Consider the following 27104-nt stretch of genomic DNA (forward strand, 5'->3'; position numbering starts at 1 on the left):
CGTATGGGCATTTTACACGCTTATCCACCCATCTTCATTAGGAGTAAAATTGCCATGACCCGTTATTAAAATATATCAAAATAATGAAAATTTGACAGTGGGTTTTAGAATAATTGAGGTTTTCAGTTTATTTGACGAAGGTGAAAAATTTTAATTGATAAAAATCAATTAATGAGGTCATCATATTTGACTTTGACCTTTTGATATGACCTTTGAATTTGATGGGCATAAAGTCTTAACACTGGTGATTATTACACATCAGTATAAAAGATACATCATTATACTATAAACAGTATTTCACATTCACATGAGAGGAAAAAAGTTATCACAGTTAAGATAGTGCACCGTTTCTGTATGATGCACATTGACGAATGAGAGAGTTTATTTTCAACTCTGTTTGTCAAAAAAATCGTAGCTTTAAGGATATCTGAAATTTTTGAAAAATTATTTATAGTATGAAACGTACATGTATAATACAAAATTCTTTCGAAAACTGTCTTAAAATGAATATATTTAGAACAGCTGAATAAAAAATAGAATCAATATTCAATTGCGACAGTTTACAATAACTACAAGTCTGACATACACTATGATTACAATACATAAATGTCTACCCTTTTACTATAGCAAGATATACGTATCGAAATTATCAAAATACGCTTTACCTCAAAATTTTCCGCCTTGTCATTCAATGCATAAGCGTCGGAACCGGGGGGGGGGGGGGGGGGGCATTGGGCACATAGCATCATAGAGGGTTCAGCCCCCCCCCCCCCACTTTTTCTCGCAGGAAAAGTAATTGTTCCGAAATTTACCTTGAAAAGATGGAAATATTGAGAAGTTGGAGTCACAGTTACACTAGCCACCCCCCCCCCTCCCTCCCACACCCCCCCCCCCTCCCCAGTTTAGGAATTTCAAGTCTTGTGGAAAAAAATTTATTTGGTAGGTAAGAATTTTTGTATGATATATATGTTAAGCCCCCCCCCCCCTTCCCCCCACGGATTAGGATTTTCATGATTTTGGAAATTAGTTTAACTTTATTATTATTTTTTTTTTTTTGGCTTGCCAAGATCTCTGAGGATTAGTCTAGCCCCCCCCCCCCCCCCCCCCCCACTTTCAATTTGCTTCCGACGCCACTGCGACGTGTTTGATGGGTTTGGTTTACATTATTTTCTTTAGATAATGGATTATAATTAACTTTCACATAATATACTAAGCCATTGCTTGGTGTATTTGAGAAAATGTTTTAGATAAATAATTGTGTTTTTTATACTACCTTGAAAAAAGTGAAGATGGTTATAGCGCAATTAAAGGAAATGGGGGATTTTCTATGGAGATTTTTTTTGCCACAATCTAAATTTAAAAAAAATCCAAAAATTAAAAATCGATCATCAAAAGTTAATTTAAAAAATAAATGATGATCATGTTTAATTTACATTGTAGTACTGTATAATATGTACATGAATGTTGATATATAGTATGGAATTTTTCTGCCTATAAATTAAAAAAAAAAAATAATGGATGTAAAAATCCAATCAATGACGTCACGCCGCGCATGATCAATTTAGACTAAAGGCCGCTTTCGACGCAGGGGGAAGGGAATCAACCCAACAGTGCCCCTGGGAAATTCCAATAACTGGACACTGCATGTGTAAACTGATGTGACATCGCAATATATCAGGACTTGTAGCTTTATTTAATGGCCGGCAAAATAAGTCGAGACGAAATGGACGACAGCATGGATTACGAAGAGGAGGCCGGTGAAGGTATCGTTGTTTAATTTCCATAATTAGCAGTCCCAAATTATCTATTGTTGACAAGAGACAAGTTAGTGATCTGCTTTTATGTGAGTTATTACGTTATATTGGTAAACGAGTCAGAAAAACAAGCAATTCTTCGTTTTTTCTAACTGATGGACCGGTATTTGTTATGTATTTTGAACCACGAGTTGGAGGATTCCCCCTTGTTCATTTGCATACATGTTACCTGAAATATCTCTCAAAATAGGGATTTTCCCGTCAATTCTGACGTAAATATATCATTGACATCATTTCAGAAGAAAGGGATAAACAAATGTTCACATAATTGTGGGATTTTTTTCAAATAATTTTCATTGTGTAGATTATCAACGATCGATGGGCTAAATATCGAGCTATATATCTAAAGCTTCACATAGGATACTGCGCATGCGCGAAAAGTAATTAATGAGGTCGCGTTAGGGTAAACATAACATGCATTTGCAACATGCAGCTAGATACAGGTCTTTTATACATCTAAAGAACTAAGATTAATTTATTTAAACACTTGTTCAAGTCTATTTCTTCAAGTTTACTGTACATTCCATGTTTGCACGTGTTCACATACTCTAGTTTCAGTTTCGTTTTAGCTTTAAGTAATAATTCAACATGTTCAATACTCAATAGTGCTATAGTTCTATATCTAAATAAACTGTTTTTACTTTAAATACTAAATGGTTATAAGATGTATATATTTTCCATACATATTTGTAAAACATGTGTTCAGGTTAGAACACAATAATTAACAAGAACTTGTTAAACTGTCAACTTTCAGTTGATGAGTCGACCGTATCTTCGCCCACTCCATCCCCCCGTCCTGCTCTCGCAGCAGAAGTACGAGGGTCCAGAATGGGCGTGTCCTGTAAGTTCCATAGATCTGTGTATCTCCTGCTTCAGCCATGTTCAATCAGCTGTATGCAGTAGTGTTGCATGTAGGGATATTCAGAGAACTATGGTTTGCATGATCTATATGTGTTGTGACCACGTCATTACTCTAATATCTTGATATTTACCATATTAACTTGTATTTTAGAGAAAGGATGGGGATAATCTTCCATGGGCGGTTCTTTAAACATTGATAAGAGAAAACATCAAAACACAATTGTGTGTCTTGCAGACATCATTGTTTACCATTGACTAAGCTTTCATGATACAAATCCAGCCATTATTTACAGTAGTCATAATCAATCATAATGAGACACAAATCAGTCATTTAAAAACAGTGAATAAAAAGTAAACAGTTTGAATTCAAACTATTGAATTTAAACCAATCAATGCTATTTTACTCTTTGAATTTTCTGATTTTAAATTGATGAGTTGCATCATGGGAGTTCATGAATAATTCAATTTTTTTTAAGTACTAAGATCTTTTGAATATTTTTTTTTTCACAGTGCTGAAATCCTAACTTATGAATGATCATATTTTTGATTTTGGGAAAGGAGAAATCTAATTTTAAGAACTGCCTGAAAATATTATAAAGATACAAAATTGCTGCAGCTGTTGCTTTATTTGTGCTTCACAAATCTTGTGAATCCTCCATTTTGTCAGCCTTGGCAATGAAAAAGTTCATACTGATGCATAATATGCATAGCATGTGGTGACTGGTCTGAATGATAATACATTGTTGTATATTCGTTTTGTACATAATTGATAAGTACATACATCAGTACACAGGGCTTGAAATCAGTTGTAACACAAAGTCCAAACAATAATCCAAAAAAATGGGGAAAAATCAATCAAAAATATAAAATAGCTTTTGTAGGAAAAGGAAGTTTGGTGGCATTTTGAATGCTATGAAATACACATGAAAATCCTTTGTCTAATTTAATTTTATAATAAAAAAAATTAGTATAAAAATGCAAGGACAATATCATTGCACAGAGGACTAGGTTAATTTAGCCAGTTATTTTCTTTTGAGACTAGACTGATTTTTATTGGGTTCTTGATTATGAACAAACACAGAGTAAACTCTAGCAACATTAGGTGTAAGCAATTTGAAATCAATCAATTTTGCTATAAAACCTGCAAATTTATCATTTATTTGTAGTGTTTATTATAAGATTATTCTTTCTTTCACTATTTGTATTACAGCATTGCTTCTTGTGTGTTTGTGGCACAAACTCTGTGCACAAGTTTCTCAAAAATCTACACCGGTGTTAATCATGTTAAGATTTTTTTTTTGCCAGAAATAACTCAACTGTGTGTCAAACACTGTCAATTTAACTTCACAATCATTGCAGCTTCAAGTTGTCAATGGCAAAATGTACACAGCTTGCATACATGCATAGATGTGCTGTAAAATCTGGAATCATTATGGTGGTTTTATTTAGCTGATGTTATAATGTCATGTTTAGTTGATATTCAATTTGTTGGATTTGATGATACATGTACTGGTTTTGAATGTGGGTTGAATGTTTTCCATTAAGTGTGAAAATTTACATATTGTGTGTTTTAGATGAAAGTTTTGGTGATGAAGCTTCATCTGAAAAAAAAGGAAAGAAGAGGAAGAAGAAGGATAGCGAAGAGAAAAAGAAGAGAAAGAAGAGCAAAAAAGCCAAGAAATATGAAGATGATGAGGTATCTGATGTAAATACAAAAAATTAATGTTTTGAAATTTTTTAATGGCTCATAAATCATAAAAAGAAATACAGTATACAATCTACATAAATATAAATTTTCATAGAATAAAACTTTAAAGCAATGAAGGTTTTTTTTTGGGGGGGGGGTGTTGATTGATAGTGTATTGATTGTTTATGTTGTTGTTTGTTTAGGACTATGGCTCTGGAGTTCCTGACGAGGAAGAAGAGGAATTTGTTTCCTCCAAGAAAAAGCGACAGAAAGACAGAGGGGGAGGAAGCAAGGTAATACAACCTCATGCTGTAGACAGGAATTTTTTCCCCAATTGCGAGATTAGATAGATATTTAGTAAATGAATAAGGCTAGCACAGTCATGGAGGTTTCATAATGGAGAGCTTTTGATTCATATTTTGATTCAAATGACTCTTCAAAATTTTGAATGCATTTTTGAGACTGAGCAGTGCATACTTTTTAATGTAATTAAAAAAAAATAAATTCCACATGGAGATTATGAAGGATAATGCAATATTTGATCAACTATCATCTTGAAATTTCAGGAAAAGAAAAGCCCCTCAGATCAGATAGCAGATGAGCTTGGTATTAACAATGTGGATATACCCTTTGATGATGATGACTACATCTCCCTCAACAACTACAAACTGTTCAAACAACACGTACAGCCTATCATACAGAAGGCCAATCCTAAAGTCGCCATGGCGAAAATGGTAACACTGATTGGGGCCAAGTGGCGGGAATTCGCACAGATTGTTGCTCAGCGTAACAAAGACAAAGACGACGGAAGTCCGTCAGAGAGGGAAAAGGGGGACACGTCAAGAGATGGGGCGACGTCTGACAAAGAGGAAGAAGTGACGGACACGGAGAACAGAGACAATGGTAAGGATAGGGAAATTTTAGAAGAGAGTTGTGATTGAATAAAATATGTGGGGATTAAAGAGTCTGGATGGTCAGTGATCTATCCATCAGATCAGCCTTAAAATCTAAAACATGATATTTTTTAACATACACAATCATTAAGGGAAAAAAAGTCAAATATTTAAAATTTAAATTTTAAACATTTTCCTATACATGTATATTTATACAGTGTTCTAAAGGAGGTAAATGTAGCCTAAAAGATGGCAACATCAATCCAGCTCTTGATGTTAATGTAGTTATTTATAGGTGGTTAAATTAAAATTGTTTGGTTTGTGGATCGATGAGTATTGATGTTTTGTTAATGAGGTAGTTGTTTGTTGGTGTAGATGATGACACAGAGCCTCACAGTGACCCAGTGCCAGAGGAAACAAGTAAAAAGAAGAGGAAAAAGTCCAAGAAAACGGTACCAGCCATCAAGATTAAAATCGGCAAGAAAAAGCGTGGAAGAAAGAAGGCTGCATCCGTGAGTTGCCCCAAACATTTTACCCTACTCTATCAACATTTTATTATGTGATATCAATATATTTCTACATGTTATCAACACCTTAAAGGGACATGGTCACGATTTTGGCCAAATTATAATTTTCTTATTTTAATATTTACAATGCTTTAAAAATGCATTTCTTTTACATGTATGCTGAAGTGTATTGATGTTGTTTTCTGAGCTATGTTAGACTTGCAGGCATTGTTTCCACAGGATGATGATGGTGTTGGTTACGACACCAGTGACGAAGAATTCGAGCGACAGCTGGAGGAGGCTTCCATTCTCGAGGAGGAAGAAAAGGCTGCAGCCGAAGCAGCCCCCAAAAAGAAATCCAAGACGAAGAAGGGGAGAGGGCGAGGGGGGAAGAAGAAGACAAAACTAACCAACAAGTATCCCACCGACCCTGATGCTGACGGATACGAGGTAGAGGTTCGCTCACTCACATTATAACCTTTATGTTGTCCTAAATCAGATGTACTTCCAAAGATAAGGTGTTCAATATTCAGCTTGTTCATGCACCCTTTACATAGGGCACATTTTGAATTTGCTTGTTTGTGTTAGCAGTTGAGTAGTTTTAAGGATGATGAGACACAATTTCTTCTTCTCTAGACGGAGCACCAAGATTACTGTGAGGTGTGCCAGCAAGGTGGAGAGATTATTCTGTGTGACACCTGTCCCAGGGCGTATCACCTGGTGTGCTTTGATCCGGAGCTAGAGGAACCACCGGAGGGCAAATGGAGCTGTCCACACTGTGTAAGCATGCTAATGTCATTGCTGCTTTCTGATTTGTCACTAGTCACAGTGAATTATGGATATTGTACAGTAAAACATGGTTACAGCAAACAAGCATATAAATAATGTAACTATTAAATTCATGCTGACAGAGAAGTCTATTTCATTTCCCGAATCTTGAAATTGTATTATAATTGAAATGACTAATGGAAAGAATGAATCAAAATGCTTGTCTCTGTCACTTGGCTACAACTGTATAGAAGTCTTGTATACCGATATGATATATTAGATTTCCTGACCTCACTTTGCAGGAGTGTAGTTCTGTGTAGTCACAATTACTGGCAGCTACATGTATTTGTAGGAAGATGCAATTCTATGTAACAGAAGTCCCACTAATTGATAATATTGTATACATTCAAGTCATTTAGTATTTCTGATTTACCCTGACTGATTATAGGAAGGGGCAATTCTGTCATATAATTCTTTTACTATTTACCTTGACTGTTTGTATATATGGTATATTAGTCATTTAGTATCCCTGATTTACCCTGACTGTGTTGTAGGAGGGTGAGGGGATCAAGGAGCAGGAGGAGGACGACCACATGGAGTTCTGTCGCGTCTGTAAGGACGGCGGCGAGCTCCTCTGCTGTGACACCTGTCCCTCGGCCTATCACGTCCATTGTCTCAATCCACCAATGAAAATGATTCCTGATGGAGAGTGGCACTGCCCAAGATGTTCTGTGAGTAATTCATCGTGGGATTATTCTTTGCATACAGTTTCATTTGTAGTTGCTAACATCCATTGTACATGTGAAGTCAGGGTTATAATTCTGTGTTTATCATTAAATAGTGCGAGCCCCTGAAAGGGCGGGTAGCAAAGATTTTGACTTGGCGTTGGACGGAGCCGATTCAAGAGGAAGGGAAGATGGAAGAGCTGGACCACACCCACCCACACCTGCCCGCCTCCACCAGAAAGGTAAACCAGCTCACCTGGTGGTCCTCCATCACCTCTGTTTTCTGTGTCTTATAATAAAAATTACAGTATAGAAATGTCTTCATCTTTAATTCTCTGTTTTAGTTTTTGTCTGTTAAATGTTTGTGTCATTTAAAGTTATTTTGATTTAAGAATAAAAAAATATTCTTTTACATGTATCTGTAAAGTGTTTTCATGTTAAAAAGTTAATTGTCTTTTGAATTCTTAAACTTGTGCATTTATATATATGTAAATGAAATATGATTCACTGTATTGGAGAGTCGAAAGATTTTTGCTCCTGCCTGTTAAAATTCTCTTTGGATTGTTTCAAATGAGGTTTTTCTGGCTCTCCAACAGATTAACTGCTCTTGTTGTTTGTTTGACATGAGCCAATAGACTTGTTTCTTTTCTTTTGAAGTTAATGGTAAAAAATGGGGGCAAATATGAGCCCATGGATTTACAAAGATTAATTGAGTTGAGCAATAAGGCAAGTGAACGGCATTTTCTTTTCATTTGCCGGCAAGTTGTAATATTTTGTTGTTATATACACTCTCTATCGAGACATTTATCAGCGTTAATGTGAAGTCAGTCTTTTGACATTTGATTGGTCGGTCAGGGTCCCATTGGTGTCCGTAGTGCATGACCTCTGTGGTGTAACAGATAAAATATCCCCTCACTCCTAACTCTTGTTACATAGATACCACCTCTTGGATTTTCTTTCAAATTTAAGAGAATTAATACAATTACATATTGAGACTCTATGAATGATAAATTTTGGTAGTAGAGAAGCATGTGAACTAGATTGAAGGAAGCTCTGACATTCTGTTTCTCTGTTTGTTCTTTGTGTTGTTAGATAAGTGATCTTTATACTCTAGCATGTTGGAGATTTAACATTTTGTATGATTATAATTTGATATTTCATAAAATAAATGATTTTTGATTTAATTTGTTTGTATGTAAGTATGTAGCCTTCATTGTGGAATGAGAAATGATAGTTTCTATGATGTGCTTTGTAGAATCGTAAACCACTGAGGGAGTTCTTTGTCAAATGGCACGACCTGTCATACTGGCACTGCAGCTGGATCTCAGAATTACAGGTAAGTATCGAAATCTTCAAAGCCGTGTCTTTTTATTGAAGCTGTTGTATATGTGGAGTAACTTATTACCACTGGTTTAAGAATTTTCTACAGAATAAACAGACTGTAACTCCAAAAGAATGAAATAATCTTGTAACTAACTGTAATAAAGTTTTGTCTTCTTCAAAATTGAACTTGTAATTATATGTAGGTACCTGATTATATTACTCTATGGGTGTACATGTGAAATAATGATGTTAAAGGTAATGATATTAATGTTGTTTTATTGACAGTTGGATGTGTATCATCCGGCTATGTACAGAGCATACATCAGAAAGAATGACATGGATGAACCTCCTCCACTGGAAGATGGCAGTAGTTACGGAGGGAAAGACTACAAGAAGCAGAGGAAGAAGAATCGCAGGAGGAAGGAGGAGGAGGAGGAAAAGGAAGAGGAAGATGATGACAGCAATCTGGAGGAGAAGTTCTACAAATACGGAGTCCGGCCGGAGTGGCTCCAGATCAACAGGATCATCAACCACAGGTAGACTGTAGCATACAATGTAATACTACATGTATATAAATAGTGCCTGTTTGCGAGGGTAACATTCAAATTGACACCCCAAAAAAACTATTTCAACTGACGCGAAGCGAGATGACAATGGTTATTGAGGGGTGTCAATTTTAACTGGCACTCTCCCATTTAGGCACTATTTATCTTATTATACTGAATGTCTTAATTTTAGAGAAAATTTTACTGCTTTTATATAAAAATGACTTGAATTCTACAGCTATGTAAGTACCGGTATTACAGAGAATTGTGTATTAGATACACATACCCATGATAATAGTTCTGATTCAATCAACTTTTAGGATAATAACCAATGATGATAATAACTAACTATAATTTTAGGATAATAACCAACTTCTTTTTTCTTGGAATCACAGACAGGGTAAAAACGAGACATGGTACCTGGTGAAGTGGTGCGACCTACCGTACGACCAGTCAACATGGGAGAAAGAAAACTTAGACCTCCCAGAAATATCCAAGCACATCAGCCAGTACGAGGCATTGAGGTATGTCTTGATAGCTAGAGGTGTTGTGTAAGTATGTTGTCCGATTTGTGTTGACTGCTGTTATTAACTTCTGATAGCCTCACAAGATCTACAAGGTCTACATATAATGGTTTGACATTTTCAGAGTTCTTATGATGGGTGATAAACGAAAGAAAGGAAAGGGAGGAAAAAGGAGCCGAGATGGGTCCGAGATCCAGGTCAAGATGCCGCCGTCTTACCCCTCCACAGATGTAGGTTTATTATCCTTTGTCTTGATGTCTGATAGGCAGAAAAATTTTAAATTCATGTTTCTCTTGTGTTCTAGTTTTATTTCAATCATGAACATTATCAGTAGCTACAGAAATAATTTTTGTTAAAGCAAGTGTATAATTTTGTAAATTGTGTTGAAACAAACGTTTACATTCCTACAGCTGAGGAAGAAGTGGGAGAAGCAGCCCGCTTACATTGACGCGACAGGAGGGACGCTTCACCCCTATCAGCTGGAGGGGGTCAATTGGCTGCGGTACTCCTGGAGTAACGGGACGGACACTATCCTAGCCGACGAGATGGGGCTCGGCAAGACCATTCAGACCATCGTGTTCCTACAGTCCCTGTATCAAGAGGTAACGGTCAATCAGGCCTTTGTAAACTCACACCATCGTATTTTAACTATCATGGTACCTAGATAAGACAGGATTCATGCACTTGTCTACAATTTGATTTACATAAAGTTTCTGAAAACACTGGCTGTAAAGTATACATGTAATTTCAGTTCTACATGTAATTTTCTATATATAAAAGTATAATTTGATTAAGTTGTGTTATTTTTAAAATTCAGGGTCATTCTAAGGGGCCATTCCTGGTCAGTGCCCCTCTGTCCACTATCATCAATTGGGAGAGGGAGTTTGAGTTCTGGGCCCCCGACCTGTATGTGGTCACGTACATCGGGGACAAGGACTGCCGATCTGTCATCAGGTACTCTACCTCCTCAACATATTACTAATTACCATTGACATTTTTTATACAGTGATTCATAGTAGATTGTATGTATACATTAAATTTCTTTAAAAAAATAATTGAATGAATTACTTAAAATCTTTGCAGAGAACATGAATTTTCGTTTGAAGAGAATGCAATTCGGTCGGGAGCGAAGGCGAGTAAGCTGAAGTCAGACTGCCAGGTGAAGTTCCATGTGTTACTGACATCGTACGAGCTCATCAGTATCGACAGCGCTTGTCTCGGCTCCGTGGACTGGGCCGTGCTAGTCGTAGACGAGGCCCACAGACTCAAAAATAATCAGTCCAAGGTAAGTCTTATGATATGTCAAGATTCAATTACAGAGAATGTGAAAAAAAATTAACTGCAGATTTGTAGAGGCAGAGTTATTTTTAAAAAGAAATTTTTAAGTTGCAGTGTACAAATGTACATGTATGTGTAAATAAATGTTGGTTTGAAAAGATAAAGCAACGATCCATAATTGAGACATCATCTTTGTTGTTTTCCAGTTTTTCCGTATTTTATCCAACTATAAGATTGGTTACAAATTGCTGCTCACTGGGACACCATTACAGAATAACCTAGAGGAGTTGTTCCATCTCCTCAACTTCCTCAGTCCAGATAAGTTCAAGTAGGTCTGCTTTTATAGAAAGATAGATTCATTTTTCCTTGTTAGTTAAAAACTACCCTATGAGAAGTGAATGTTGTTAGCAATCATGCCATATTTGTTTGATTATGAGATGTTAAAGTTTACCATAGTTTAAGAGTTTATGAGAAGTGGAATGTGTTCACTGATTAACTTTGTTTGTTTTTTTTACCAGTGATCTGACGGTCTTTTTGGATGAGTTTGCTGATATTGCCAAAGAAGATCAGGTGAAGAAGTTACATGACATGTTGGGTCCTCATCTACTGAGACGACTGAAAGCTGACGTACTGAAAGGAATGCCGTCCAAGAGTGAGTTCATCGTCCGAGTTGAGCTCAGTCCAATGCAGAAGTAAGTAACTTATCTTCAGTGTCCATTATGTAAAAAAATTATTTGGGCCTTTGATCAGACTTTAACTTGAGTGTACATTGCTTATGTAATATCAATATGTTCTTTTTTATAGGAAATAATATAAATACATCTTATGTAATATCGATATGTTCTTTTTTATAGGAAATATTATAAATACATCTTAACACGGAACTTTGATGCACTGAATTCCAAGGGAGGTAATCAAGTATCACTGCTCAACATCATGATGGATTTGAAGAAGTGCTGCAATCATCCATATCTCTTTCCTACTGCTTCTAATGTAAGTAGATGTATTGCAAAAGTTATGTAAAAATAAATTATACTCTGTGGTTTGAAAAACAAAATGTACAAACATTTCTTGTGCATATTATTGTACACTTAATAAAGAGTTAAGAACTGGAAGTAAACTCTATGATTTATTTGATTGCAGGATGCCCCTAAGCTGCCAAATGGAATGTACGAAGGCACAGCCATGACCAAGGCGTGTGGTAAACTGGAGCTTCTGTCCAATATGATGAAGAAGTTAAAGGAGAAGGGCCATAGACTGCTCATCTTTTCCCAGGTAAATACTAAATACAGGTGTACCTGAACAGGTGTAGCAATTACCTCGTCTCTTCACAGGTAGATAATCTCTATAGGTATATATTGTGATAATACACTTACCTGTAATCAATAAGCTAAAGGAAACATGGAATTAAACTGTCATTTTTTTAACTTTGTGCAGATGACCAAGATGTTGGACATACTTGAGGATTTCCTGGAGTACGAGGGCTACAAGTATGAGAGGATTGATGGAGGGATCACGGGCTCCATGAGGCAGGATGCCATCGATCGATTCAATGGTAAGTGGAATTTCACGTCATGAATTAGGCACAAAATTGTTCAAAAGAATTATAAATAGTATCTAAGTTTAAAAAACTTTTTTTTGTTTGGTAGATCTTAAAATACTTTAATTACTGTAGTATCATCATTGTTTGTGGGGACTATGGGTAACATTTGCCCATGAATTTACATCCCCACGATCACATATATACATGTACAAGCATTTGTTTAATATTTATTAAAAATTCCCGATTAAACAACAAACAAAATTACATCCCCATGAACCAGGAAAATATTGGCTACCCATGAACATTAACCCCACATGAATAAAAATGATTCCACAGTATTAGTTAAAGACTTTAGTGCTGAGGGTTTGTAGTGTAGCACACATTTTTGTAAAGCACTTCTCAATGTGTCCTTTGTTCCTCACTGCAGCACCCGATGCGCCTCAGTTTGCCTTCCTGCTGTCGACTCGTGCTGGGGGTCTGGGCATCAATCTGGCAACAGCGGACACTGTCATTATTTATGACTCGGACTGGAACCCCCACAACGACATCCAGGCCTTCAGTCGCGCCCACAGAATTGGTCAGGCAAACAAGGTCATGATCTACCGCTTCGTCACTCGTAACTCCGTGGAGGAGAGAATTACCCAGGTCTGGTGATTTATCTCACAGCATATCCTTTGTTGCAGCAATAAAGGAGATAAGGGTTCAGTTTATCATTTCTACTAGATGTATGATTGTCCAGGGTGTTGTTTCTCCTATTTTAACTCATATTCTTCTTAGAGCAGTGAAGCTGTTAGGGGTTCTGTTAATCATTTAATCTAAATGCATTGTAACATAGAAGTAACATAGAAGTGCTGGATTTGCAGGTGGCCAAGAAGAAGATGATGTTGACCCATCTGGTGGTTCGACCAGGACTGGGTAACAAGGGCGGAGCTATGTCCAAACAGGAACTGGATGACATCCTCAAGTTCGGGACGGAAGAACTCTTCAAAGACGTGTCAGAAGGAAAAGGTCAGAAACTTGAATATTCTAAGACTTTTAACATGTCTATGACGATCATTAAAAAAACCCAACAAAATACATGTATTTACATAACTAGCATGATTTATCTTTATGTTATACAGAGGAAGAAGAGGCTAGAATTGTGTACGATGATGAGGCCTTGGACAAGCTGTTAGATAGGACCCAGGCAGGTCAGGAGGAGAGAGAGATGGCCATGAATGAATACTTCAGCTCATTCAAAGTGGCCACCTACGCATTCAAGGAGGAAGAGGTCAGACTTGTAGCAAAATTAATATTGTAGACCTGTAATACATAGCACGATCTGCTATATTGCTGATTTTTCTTGATATTTTTTTTCACGTTTGAAGCTTTGATATATCATTTAACTTTTTTACAAATTTTAATTTTGATAGAACAATACCGGTACATTTGCATTTTTTATAAAGTAAGAAAATTGTGGTAAAAATGTGTGACGAGTTTTCGTTTGATTGACAGGAGGAGGAGCCAGAGACAGAGGTTCTTAAGCAGGAGGCAGAGCATGCTGACCCCGCCTACTGGGAGAAGCTTCTCCGTCATCACTACGAACAACAGCAGGAGGACATGGCCCGAACCCTGGGGAAAGGCAAGCGTATCCGTAAACAGGTCAACTACAACGACGGCATGACCGGTCACGGAGACGACGACACCTGGAAAAATAACTTCTCCGATATCGACTCGGACTTCAGTGCAGCAACAGGTAAGGGAATTCAAAATGTCAGCAAGTTGTCTTGAAATGTAGTGAATTCAATGTCATAAATAACTTAACATACTGAATAACAGCAAATGATCTTGACTTGTATAAAAAGTTTGGAATTCAGCATCTTTTGATAAATCAACAAACTGAATCTTTGTAGACAATGATGAAGATGATGACGAATATGAGGATTCAGAGAAGAGTAAGTACACATGTACTTAAATGAAAACAAATTCAATTTTTGAAGAAAAGATCAATTGGAGAAATTCAAGATTATAAATGTTTTCATATGAGATTTATTGTATGTATACTTTTCATCAGACAAGCGAGGGAGCAGACAGCGAGGTTCCGAGAAGGACCGTCCCTTGCCTCCGTTACTGGCACGTGTCAATGGGCAGATTGAGGTACGTCTTACACTTGATAATTTCTAACTAAATAGAGTCTGAACATGTATTGTTACCGTTTATCCGTTGTTTTTTTCATGTGTCAAAAAAATTATGAAGATAGGTAAATGTGCAACTTTTTTCTTTGCATCAGTCATTTTTTGTGATTGAAAAAAGTTTCTAATGGCAAACAATACCAGATATTATTTCTGCATACTGAATGTTTTTTGTGAAGTAAGAGTTCACGCAAAAAAAGCAAAAATTACCTGATATATGGTTTGTTTTTGATATGAATATTTGCAGTTGTTTAAACAATCGTCTCAACAGGCACACCATCATATGAAATGATCTTATTTTATATTCTTGTACAGTGTACATGTACATGAGATTGATTCCCGTCTTTATAAATTCTGAATTTGATGGTAAGGCATGTCTGATTGAGTGTGGGGCATAGGCTCAAGTCATGCCTGTGTTATTATTCATCAGACACAGAGAAACTTAGGCATTATTTAGGGAGGACAACAGAACTGTGTTAACCCTTCATAAGGCAATGCTTTACAGATATTATATTGCATGTACAGTTGTATATAGATGAGTTATCCCTACTCTAAGTCCAGGGCTGTGTAATTCTAGTGTTCTCTGGTTTGATACAGGTGCTTGGATTCAATGCACGACAGAGGAAGGCTTTCCTGAATGCTGTAATGAGATATGGAATGCCACCACAGGATGCATTTAATTCACAGTGGTAAGATACAATATCTTTATCAATAGGAAATCATTTTAGCTTCATCATTTGTATGCATTACATATATATCTTTATGGAAACTGTCATATTTGAAATGACTTTACACATAAGTGCAGCACATTGTATTTTGTTAAGTGTTCATTTGGAACTTTCTACCTGATAAAATCTTGTAATCTTTTATGTCATCTGGACTCAAAATCTGAATTAAACCATCTTATCTGTAGGCTGGTGAGAGATCTGAGGAACAAGTCAGAGAAAGTGTTCAAGGCGTACGTGTCGCTCTTCATGAGACATCTGTGTGAGCCGGGAGCAGACAATGCAGAGGCTTTTGCTGATGGTGTGCCCAGGGAAGGGTTGTCAAGGCAACATGTTCTGACAAGAATTGGCATCATGTCCCTGGTCAGGAAGAAGGTGAGGCTGTTATAAAATATGACATCTAAGCCCCTATGCATTCTTTCAAAAGATCCCATGATCCTTATCTTCTAGCAAAAGAAACTAACATTTCTGAGATATTTTTTTCTTAAAAGGTCCAAGAGTTTGAACAGATTAATGGTTTGCATAGCATGCCCTACATTTTGGCCACTAAAGCTCTTGAACTTATGAAGAAAGAAGCAGTCAGCAAATCTCCCGCTCCTAAATCCCCTGCTCCTGGAACTAAGGAAGAGGAATCTGACTCCAAGAAATCTGAGGAAGGAAAGGATAAAGCTGAGGACAAGAAAGATGAGAAGGAGAACAGCGAAGAGGAAGAGAAGAAGACAGAGGACAAGGAGGAAGTCAAGTCTGAGGAGAAGGAAGAGATCAAGAAAGAGGAAGTTAAAGAAGAGGAGGAGGAGAAAGCAGAGGAGAAAAAGGAAGAAGAAAAGGTATCTAAGAATTGATTACTGTACACCAACCCTTTTATAGTCTGAACCAGTCCTTAAATAATGTCTTTTTTATTTGATTAAGAATATAAACATAGATTTGGTCCTGTAAATAAGTCACCATGAACCAGTTTATCAATGGAAAATAATAGATTGGTTTACAGTGCCTTTTTTCTGCAAAAATTCATATTGATTGTGTGTGTGATATTGACAGTATAGTTTATACATATTGCAAGTATATTCAAATATACTTGTAGTGTGTTTAGTAAAATTAGGAGCGATTTAGAAAAAGCAGTAAAACTTTATGTATTTATTAGAAGGAAGAGACACCTACAGTGAAGGAAGAAGAACCAATGGAAACAGAAGAGAAGAAACAAGAGGTCAAGGAAGAAAAAGAAGAAAGGATGGAGACAGATGAGAAAAAAGAACCTGAAAAAGAGGCTGACAAGGAGGAAAAAGAAGAAAAATCTGACAGTAGGGGAATAAGTTGTCTGGTTGGGGAAATTTGTCAAGGCAGAGAAATTAGATTTCAGGGTGGGGAAATTGGTTGTCTGGGTGGGGAAATAAATCTTCAGGAAAGATAAGTTGGTTGTAGAATAATACAACAAGCTAATTATCAAGTGGGAAAGGCTGATCCCTTTTAAAACTAAACTAAACTCATTTTATATAGATTGCATTTGACTTCTTCATAAATTCATTTACAATTATACATAAACATGTACTTTGTAGGTGAAACTGAGAAGAAGGAAAAGCAAGAGAGCTCAGAAGAGACCAAAGATGAGAAAGAATCCAAAGATGAAAATGAAGAGAAAAAAGAGGAAAAATCAGACGAGAAAAAAGAGGAGAAAGAGGACAAATCAGAGGACAAGGAGGGTGAGTTTAATTAACTTCATGTGGGAGATTGAAAATGGAGAATTAGGTCAGTAGGTTCTTGTTTCTTTATTGAGGTGCTATATTTGTTTGAGAATTGGGAGACAAAAAGAAAGCTAGTTTTTTCTTCATTTTTCCCTTCCTTAACTCTGGATAATTTCTTTTTTATATCTTTTTAATTTGTTGTTGTTGTGTACTTACAGAGAAGAAGACTCCAAAAGAGGAAGTAAAATCTGAAGTGAAAGATGAGAAGGATAAAGACGATGAGAGGAAGGATAAAGAAGATGAGAAGAAGAAGGAAGAAGGCAATCAGAAGTTCATGTTCAACATTGCTGATGGAGGATTCACTGAGCTGCACACGCTGTGGACCAATGAGCAGAGAGCTCTTCAGCCTGGGAAGGAACATGAAGTCTGGCATCGTCGCCATGACTACTGGCTCCTGGCAGGAATTGTTACGTATCCTTCATGGTTAAAAAGAAATTGTTTTAAATATTATGTAAAGAAATATTGAATACATTTTAACAGTTGATATATTGAGTCCATATAATCCTTAATTGGGGTGAAGACATGGCTATGGAAGATGGCAGGACATTCAAAATGACCACAGATTCCAGATCATCAACGAGCCATTCCTCAGCGAGCAAGGAAAGGGCAACTTCCTGGAGATAAAGAACAAGTTCCTGGCCAGGCGCTTCAAGGTAAAAAATACTCGGCAACACCATTGTGTGGTTGGCTGTAATGTAATGATGGTATGACATAGGTCCTATATGTTCCTGTGTATAAATATTGAGGCCCTATACATGTTCCTATGTATAAACATGTAGGTCCTATACATGTTTTTGTGTATAAACATGAAGGTCCTATATATGTTCCTATGTATAAACCTGAAGGTCCTATACATGTTTTTGTGTATAAACATGAAGGTCCTATACATGTTTTGGTGTATAAGCATGAAATGTGATGATGGTATGACATAGGTTCTATACATGTCCCTGTGCACTAACATAACCTTGTTAACATTATATTTTCAGCTCCTAGAGCAAGCTTTGGTCATTGAGGAACAGCTGAGGAGAGCAGCTTATCTCAACCTGACACAAGACCCCAATCATCCAGCCATGGCTCTCAATGCCAGGTACATGTCCACAAGACTTTTTACGTGATGTGTAAATTGTAATAACTTCATAAAGGAATGCTCAGTGCACAAATAATTGTGCTTTGTAAACCAAGTTCTGTTGAACTTTTTGTGTTCAAACCTTTGTGTTTATATATATCTTAAATATCTCTGTAGATTTGCTGAGTTGGAGTGTTTGGCAGAAAGTCACCAGCATCTGTCTAAAGAATCTCTCGCAGGCAACAAGCCAGCCAATGCGGTTCTCCACAAGGGTCAGTACTCGGTTCACTCTGAACCTCCTTCACACACAAAGTAGTGTCAATCTAAGCTATTGAATCCCCATAAGAGCTGGTTGATTGCAACAGTCGGTCCTCTTTTATTGTTACAGTTCTGAACCAGCTGGAGGAGTTGCTGAGTGATATGAAGCAGGACGTCAGTCGGCTGCCCGCCACGCTAGCCAGGATCCCCTCTGTCAGCCAGCGCCTGGCCATGTCCGAGAGGAGCATCCTCAGCCGATTGGTCAATCCGGGTCAGGCAGCGGCTCAGTCTACCACACCTGCTACCACAGCATCCGCCTCATCATCCTCCTCATCCTCACATGCCTTGCCATCAACCACAGCGGCATTCCTTGCCCAGGCAGGTCTACCGGCAGGATACTCGGCAGCAAACTTTCCCGCCGGATTCAGACCACAGTTCGGTCTCCCTCAGTCCCCATTCGGTCAAGGTGAGAAACGATTTGTAACCCTTATACTGAGTTGTGGCATGTCACTTGGTTGTTGCCATTTTCCAGGATAAGTTATTCACATTCACGAGTTTGTCATCTTCTTTCCTGTGCTTTTGCAGGACCTTTGGGTTTCCCTTTGATTCCCAACATGCCAAGTCAGCATGATATTAGTACAACAATTTCTGCCATCTTGAGTCAGAGTGGTATGTGTATGACCTTGAAATGGAATTCAAGGTCATGCTTGGTTGTTGTCTGAAGCTTGCCTTTTCTTTCCATTTTCCATTTTGCATTTGATCAATATTTGTACTCGTAGATGGGCTGTTGAATAATCGGGTCTAACACTTTAAATAAAAGCAAGGATGGCTTGACTAGGCTCTGGGGAGGTGTTTCTGGTAATGCTTTTCTCTGTCCTGGATAAGATCAGAATGGTTTTTGTTATAATGCTGTATAAGTTAATATTTTTTTGTTATGAATTTTAAAGATACATTTCTTTTGATCTTTCCTTTTACTTCCTCGGTGATAGAGATTTCATTGATAAACCCTAGAAAATAATTCCATTTCTAATGCTTCCGCATGCAATCCTGTACTAAGTTGTGTTTTGTGCTGCGTTGTTTGTACATGTAGATGGTGGACTAGCCATTACACTTCCTTAATCACCTCTCTTGTTGCCATCAGGAGTTGACATCATTACCTTTAACCTGCCTTGCTTTCTTTATAGGTCAGCTGTTGGGTCAGTCTGGAGCCATGAAATCCTCAGCCACCCCAAGCCCCTCCCACAGATCCCCAGCCTCAACCCCAGGTAAGTGTCCGCTCTCTCAAAACAAATAAATGAGACGCTGCTAAATTTACACTTGTTTTATAGAACTTGATTTCCAGCATATATGCAATGTATAGTTTGGAATACACTAATGTCATTACTTTGTTTTATGGAAATTGATCTCTCTCAAATATCCCATGTATGTTTGGGCTTCGTCACCATCTTGTCTTGGTTTTTGCCGAATGTAGGACCTCCCACTTACGATCAGGCGACGGCTCCATTTCTGCCCTCTCCAGCCGACCCCTTTACTTGGCAAGTCAGTGCCGAATCTGCCGCCAAATCAGCCATGGAATCCTTACTGGGGCAGAGCTTGGCCCAGACTAAGGCAGGAGTGGCATGCTTATTGTCTAGCGACCCCCGACCTTTTGTTGTAGTCTAAAAAGATTTTCATTTCTTAGCAGGATCATGACCTAGGTTTTTGTTTTGCTTTGATTGATAAATTTGTTCATTCATTACAGCTTTTGCATTTTTGATGTGCCTTTTACTAGGGCTTTGGTCTGCATTGTAAATTTTTTGAAAGACCTTGAAGTAATTTGGATGTTAAGATTTGATTGTACAGAATATGTAGATAACTAAGCTTAAATTTCATAGAACTCAGTTGGTATACATGTATATGGAATGGCCCTATCTTACAAGCTTCAATTTAATTTTTTTTTTTTTTTAAATTTAAATTACATGTAGTATGCAAATGTATCCAATCAGGGCTTTGATTTTATGTTTACAAGTCAGGAGAAAAGTTTCTGACAGTGTTGTAGCTTTGCATGACTGGACTAAAGGCTGGTGATACCCCACCACACTTCGGGTCATGATATTGTCCTTAGAAAGGAAAATCATAGTATATGCTTGTTTTGTTCAATTTGTATTCTCTGGAAGACTTTTGATGGATTTTTCTTAGGAAATGTTAAGAAAAAGTGGCCCTACAAATTAAATTGCATCTCGTTTGCTTTGAGTATTCTGGTTTTGTTGTTCATCTGTAATATGATGGCAACTTGGAGTTTAACATCTGTTGTGGCTGCTTTTGATTTTCTGTAATTCCCCAAAACTGTGGTTTAAAACATGGTTTGCTGTTGTTCACTGAACATTTTTTTCTTTTAAAGTTATTGAAACATTTGAATTAAAAGAGAAATGAAATTTTTATTTTCTAACAGGAAAACAGTTTTGTTAAATTGCAAATGTTGGTCTTTTTTGTTGATGAGATTTGTTTTTATTAAAGATGCCCAAGTGATTATGGACAGGAGAAAGGTAACTGTCTACAATGTGTGGACTAGATCAAGGCTTTAACCAAATCACTGCTTTAGCTTAATACTCAACTACTGGTAGAAAAGCATGGCAACCTCATTTCTGTTTAACGGGGACGTGTGTGTTAGATACGTCATTTCATTACCAAGGGATTATTGCAATAACAAATTTCTACTTTACCTCAAATATTATTTTTTTTTATGTCTTTAGATACATTATATCGCTTGTCATTAGATTTTGCTGAATTTTGAACTAGATAAAGTTCTGAATTTTTATTTTTTTTGTATCATGTTTTCCTTGTTTTCCATACAAATAGCTTTTACTTAATATATTTTTAAAAATCTTGGCATGTTTCTTCAGGGAGTCATTTAACATCATGTATTGCTTCTTAATATCCATGTAGATATTGTAGTGTTACTTTATACCTCCATCGCCGTTATATCAAAATCATACTAATACACACTGGATAAAATTCACTTAATATTAGAAGTGAGGCTTATATTAGCAATTCCAAATTGAAAAATACCAACAAATTAAAATTGGATTTACTACAATTATTTCTTCTATGGCACTCTGATTTTCAGCACAGAAAATGAAATACCTTAATACATTAAGTTCATCCTCTGTCATTTCTGTTTCAGGACAAGTAAATGGCAGTAAATCAGAGAAGGAATCAGAGACAGGAGTGATCACCCTTGGGGATTGATGCAATCTATTGACACCAGGAGGACCAGAGGTTGTGTGATGTCAAAGGCTGTAGCATTCACCACCAAGGGAATAACAAATCCATGGACAGGCTTTTCTGAAGGAAAAAAAAACATTCCCTTTGCATAATTTTACAAAACATTGTCATTAAATGATACAAAGGAGTATTAATTGTGTTGTCATCAAAAAATCCATTACTATCAGACCAATAGTTCATTGAGATTTTACCCATCAATCATTTTGTTGCTTTGATGTGGAGAGTGTTTTTATTTTGTACATGTAAGCATTATATATATAGTCCCATGTTGCAGAGTTGTTGTATTTTGTAGTCGGATTTCATTCAATGGTGCTCCTATTGCTCTTATCTACCCAAAATACATTTTTTTCATCTGTCCTTGTTTTGAATGTGGAAAACTCTTTTTAAGACGTTGCTCTATTTATTGAATACATACCATGTACAATGTCCAAGTTTCAACATTATTTCTGGGACATTTTTTGTGGCTTTCTTCATGTTAACATCTTGGTAGTTTTATTGATATAGATTAATTTGCAATGAAATCTTTATACTCATTGGATAGGATTAAATTCCTGTCATTAAATAAATGATTCTAGCAGATTTTTGTGTGTTTATTCTCTTTCCATACTATGAATTTTGGGATTAAAGGGACTTGGACACGATTTGACTTAAAATTTTAAAATTTTATTTTTCTATCTTCAATGTTTATACTGATAAGTATAGTAGTTTATAATGCTATGTCAAAATTTGAAAGTCAAATACCGGTATCAAGTTATAAGCAAGATACAGAGTTCATAATTCTTTGTTTTGTAAACAAAGCTTGAATATTGTCATTTTTTACATATGTGTTGTATTGGTGTAAGTTTCAATCAAATGTATCTTTCTTTTGTTAATAATAGTATTTATGAAGATATTGAATTAGTTTAAATTGTTTTTTACATGTCATTTTGTCTACAAAATGGTAATTCTCTACATTACATTTTTGTAAACAACTATAAGACTCGCGCTTTGTTTACATATCAACCAATTCTTACCTCTGTATCTCGCTTGTAACTTGACTTAACATTTAATATTTTGGTCAATCATTTAAAATACACCAGTTAACCATTTTATACATAAAAAATAGAAATAAAATTTTTGATCTCGAATCATGTGTCCAAGTCCCTTTAAATCCAGCAGGTATGCAATGTACAGTTCTGTATTAAACACTGGCTTGAGTGAGGTACCAGTCGAATATGAGGAACTGGGCTGAGTTAAAGATTGTAGCTGCTACCCTAGAGTTAATGCCTTTATTGCTAAGCTAGCATATTGTTCAAAATCAGAGTGGCTTTGTAGAGGTTGGTACCTGCTACGATCTAGAACTCTGCATAGCTGTTGGTATCAAACCATGCCAATTCAACTCCCTTCAATCATAGTGTCCTATTTTAGGATGAAAAAGATTTCAATAATGACAGAGAAACGTAATGCAATTCCAATATTATATGAAAGAGAAGTTGTAAAAAGATGATTTATTTTTTTATGCATACTAGGCAGTAGGCAGCTTACAGCAAATAAAAGGGACCTTTATTAAAGATTTTATGAGCTCTTTGTTTATATTATTTGAAAAAAGGATCTTTATTTAAAAAATATATAAGAATATATATGTGATAACTAAATAATTGAAAACAAAACAATTAAAGTTTAAAGCCTCAACATGTTAATAAAATGTGAGTGTTCTGGATTATAATTGACAGTCTATTTTTTTTTGGGGGGGGGTCACTTTTGATCTCAGTTATCTCCACCTTTTGGAGCTCTTGAAGAAAGGAGGTATGTTTTACACGGTGGCGGAGAAAACAAAATCTTGTCTTTGCATGAAAAGGTTAAAAACAACAACACTGAATGACCTACTGATGATTAAAGAAAAGTCATAGACATTTTCAGTCCGTAATGGTGTGTAGAGATCAAGATATTTGGTAATTGTATCCGACTTTGTAATCTCGGCGGTGACAGCACAAATGTACAGCCTCGTGAGGCAATCTTTTCTCTTCATTTTCGTTGACTCTTTTACAATATCAATTAATATGCCAGCCGTCCCTGTATTTTGCACACCATACATGTACAACAACAAATGCAATCGGCCTTCTTTCATGTCTCGCTATAGGAGTCTGAAGTTTTATATATTAAAGCTAAAAAAAAATTATACACCCTTTAACACTTAAATTCAGGATATAGTGTATTATTTTTTTTAATTCTAAGCTCTCCTGTAGAGAAGTGCTAAAATGAAATAATAATAACAATATTGACGATACCTCAGACTCACGTAAGCAGAGCTGAGAGTTCAGTAAGTGAATTCATGCCAGGTTGGTAGTGGGTTTATTATACAGCTGACAATGATGTTATATTTTATTTATAGTCAGTGTGTACATCTGTACATATTTTTTGTATTGAGTGTGACATGAATTAAAATCACTGCTATATTGTAGCCAGAACTTTTGTTAGACCAAAACATAGAAATACCAATGTAGCACAATTTTAAAGGTTTCACGTAACCATATATAGGATGTTACCTGACCTTGACCTAGGGTTAAGACTTTGACCTAATGTTAATTTAAAAATGGAATTTTTTCATGGAAACATTTTTATTGTTTTAAATTCTTAGTAATAATTTTAAATTGCAACATCCAATTGAGTCATATTATAGTAATTTGTGTTGATATAGTTGTTTTAGCATGTATATGTAAATGTACATATGAATGATTATACTGTAAATGTAAAAGCAGTAATTGTTTCTCTGTATACAGAATTCATTATTTACTTAAGTAAGATGATACACCATTTAGAGCTGATTAAGTCACATCAAAGTTTGCACAATGTCATTTAAAATACGTTCAAAACCAGACAACATGGTGTCAGATTAAATGTATTGTATGAATTATAATTGGATGTTTATTAGCAATAAAATAACAGTGGTCAGGTTTAGTTGTTGCAACAGTTGATACTTTGTGCATTGTCTTCTAAGTCTGTACTAGACAGTGCAGCACCATTTAAGACTTCAGTCAGAGCATTCCTATTCAGACCTGTCTCACATCATCTCATCTGGAAAACATTGTTTTTTGTTTACCTACATGGTCAGCTGGAGATATCAACACAGATTTGGTGAATTAAAGTGTCCAGGCGCCACTCTGATGGTGGTTCTTTCCATAAAGAAAACTTGCTGTGTTGTCTTATCTATGCTAATGCCATTTAAAACTCAACCAGAGGAAAAACATGTGTACAGTACTTCGAACAATTATCCAATGACCGTTGATTGTTATTGAAGTAAGGCATCAAAATAAGTTGGGTTTAATTTTTGTTTTAAAAAAAAATCAATTAAAGAGACTTGCCATCTCTATGCAATCATTAAACTTCAATGGTTTGGCACAAAAAAGACATTGATTTGGTGGAGCTGGCAGAGCAGCTAGCTGGTATTGCTGAGGATTAACTTCCTGCTGCTGTTTTGAAAGGAACAAGGGAGAATTGATTGATTAATATGCACGTAATTCTATTCGAATGTAAGTTTTGTTATTACCAGTAATTCCTCTTTTTAAATCCTAAAATCATCTGGTATTACATGTTAATGTTTTCTGTTACAAAATATGATAAAAACAAAGACATGAATGAAATACATTAGATGTAGGACTATATTAATAACAAAGCTAAGCTACAATTCAATTGCTTAATACGAAAGTTGGCCTTTTAAATCTGCTCAAAATTATTTCACTGACGAGTCACTGATGTCGGACACAAGTTCACAAACACAAAGAATCTTTTTTCTGACATAATTTTGTATTTAAATAAAAAGAAATGAATGCATGATTTTTGGGAATTAAATCAACTTCAAAAACTGTCATGTTGCTCAAGGTCGTGAAATGACAGGTGCTTTTAAATTCATGAAAGTAGATTTTTTTTGTGTCACTAAATTATGAGTCCAGCTTACAAAGTCAAGATTTCATCTGATAGAATTGACTTCAGTATTAATGTACATTAAGAGAACTAGAATGAAGAGTTGTCCTTGGCAGTTGTGGTCAATTTATGTTTGCATTTGTAAGATAGTCATTTTATTTATTACAAGCTCTTTGTGTATTTGATGTCGGAGAAATTACAGCAGCATTCAGATGGGATTAATATAACTAAACATGGCGTTCTTTTATATCCACCATGATATTGTTCACTTAATCCCCCAGAATTCATTGCAGTATGATCTACAACCAATTGTGTCGAAAGTCAGGGCATTTAGATGAATGGAAGAAAAATTGTATTATATATCATTAGTTTCAGTTAACTTTTTTCCCGTTTTAATGGGCATTTGTAGTTTAATTCCTTGCTTTTTTTCCTGTATTTATGGGCATTTGTATTATGATATCTTATGATAAATTTTGCAAAAATTTTGAAAGCAAACGAGGAGATGAAGTGATGGTATATTTTAACGAAGGTATAAATTTTATTTCAAATGAGCATTTTTTTACTACTTCAAAAGAAGTGGGAATGATTTGCAGATTTTTATATCATTATCGTAATTGAAATTACAATGATTGATACCATGACATGTGGTATAATTTTGTGCAAAAAATTCATAATTCAATTTCGGGACTTTTATATCAGTGTATGTTTCAGGTTTGTTCTAGTCGATGGAGGATAGGGTAGAAGGAGGACACGTACAAGAATCTGAACATCGTAGGCCATGCCGTACTGAAGACTGGATTCATCATACCTGTATATACCTTCTACTGTGAGTATTGTCGATGACCTTCAGTAGAGTACCTGTAATTAAGTTTCATTCTTGTATATTAGTTCATGGTCACATTTTTAATTATTGGTGAAAAAGAATATCAATCTGTCTAATTTTTCACTTTGCTGATTATTTTTTTTGTAAAAGGGGGGGGGGGGGTATGTGAGGGATTGGTGGGTGGGGGTTGGGGAGATGATTGGGATTTAGTGTTGTTATGTAGTATGGAGTAAAAAGAATGTTAACTGGGTGTGTTAGGATCAGTAAACTCCCGACTAAATCACTGACAGAATCGGCCAATCATAGTAATCCTCTTATTAATTGTTTAATTTTATCTCATGTTTAATCCTTTAAATTCTGAAAGGGCAAGTAGATTATCAAAATAGTAAATCCCAACTGGCTAAAAACTGGAGATACTTTTACAAGTACTTATTGGTAACTAGTTTTATGATGCAGAATACTAATTAATGATTTAGGATTATCAGGAATATATTTCATTACAGATCGATGTAATAATAAGGAAATCATTGATATTGTTTTACACTGAGTTGGCAGTGTAATCTCGGTGATTACAGATTTGTAAAGAATTATTGATATTCTGATCAGAATGAGATGGGAGATCAAATTCACAAAATATATTATTTTTTAATACGTAGTGAGTGGTCCATGTATTTATTTTATGAAAACACAG

At 35.9% G+C, this 27104-nt stretch overlaps 2 protein-coding genes across 16 annotated transcripts in view; both read left to right on the forward strand.

Annotated features, from left to right (window-relative positions):
* The first annotated feature begins 1553 nt into the window (after nt 1-1553).
* Nucleotides 1554-22270, forward strand: LOC128190049 (chromodomain-helicase-DNA-binding protein Mi-2 homolog). 14 transcript variants are annotated; one of them, XM_052861935.1, is made up of 44 exons: nt 1554-1763; nt 2569-2655; nt 4250-4371; nt 4566-4655; nt 4929-5265; nt 5631-5767; nt 5987-6217; nt 6398-6541; nt 7084-7260; nt 7371-7496; nt 7912-7980; nt 8510-8590; nt 8863-9113; nt 9518-9646; nt 9771-9876; nt 10057-10248; nt 10464-10600; nt 10730-10931; nt 11131-11252; nt 11443-11616; nt 11779-11917; nt 12068-12199; nt 12362-12479; nt 12895-13112; nt 13331-13475; nt 13589-13737; nt 13962-14202; nt 14360-14401; nt 14521-14603; nt 15236-15327; nt 15552-15738; nt 15855-16190; nt 16505-16661; nt 16917-17060; nt 17261-17513; nt 17623-17755; nt 18089-18189; nt 18346-18440; nt 18557-18892; nt 19012-19095; nt 19611-19691; nt 19898-20034; nt 20923-20951; nt 21590-22270. In XM_052861935.1, the coding sequence occupies exons 1-43, from the start codon at nt 1697-1699 to the stop codon at nt 20932-20934; spliced, it is 6396 nt and encodes a 2131-aa protein (XP_052717895.1). In that variant the 5' UTR covers nt 1554-1696; the 3' UTR covers nt 20935-20951; nt 21590-22270. The 14 variants fall into 14 exon arrangements, with proteins under 14 accessions (XP_052717895.1, XP_052717896.1, XP_052717899.1 ...); XM_052861936.1 differs by having other exon boundaries at nt 16508-16661; XM_052861937.1 differs by having other exon boundaries at nt 1555-1763; nt 5987-6211.
* A 1220-nt stretch (nt 22271-23490) lies between these two features.
* LOC128190047 (uncharacterized) overlaps nt 23491-27104 on the forward strand; it is a 30643-nt gene continuing 27029 nt past the window's right edge. Inside the window, exons 1-2 of one of the 2 annotated variants that reach the window (XM_052861925.1) lie at nt 23491-23598; nt 26302-26416. The gene's annotated coding sequence lies outside the window, so the exon portion shown is untranslated. Of the gene's footprint in view, nt 23599-23951; nt 25200-26301; nt 26417-27104 lie in introns of those variants that run through there. The other variant, XM_052861926.1, reaches the window with a different exon arrangement.

This window comes from Crassostrea angulata, chromosome 6, assembly GCF_025612915.1.
Source record: "Crassostrea angulata isolate pt1a10 chromosome 6, ASM2561291v2, whole genome shotgun sequence".
NCBI classification, from domain to species: Eukaryota; Metazoa; Mollusca; class Bivalvia; order Ostreida; family Ostreidae; genus Magallana; species Magallana angulata.

Coding starts and splice junctions, on each gene's coding strand:
- LOC128190049 (XM_052861935.1), top strand. CDS start 1,697: ATGGCCGGCAAAATAAGTCGAGACGAAATGGACGACAGCATGGATTAC. Junction 4,372..4,565: donor AGAAATATGAAGATGATGAG/GTATCTGATGTA, acceptor TTGTTTGTTTAG/GACTATGGCTCTGGAGTTCC. Junction 4,656..4,928: donor ACAGAGGGGGAGGAAGCAAG/GTAATACAACCT, acceptor TTGAAATTTCAG/GAAAAGAAAAGCCCCTCAGA.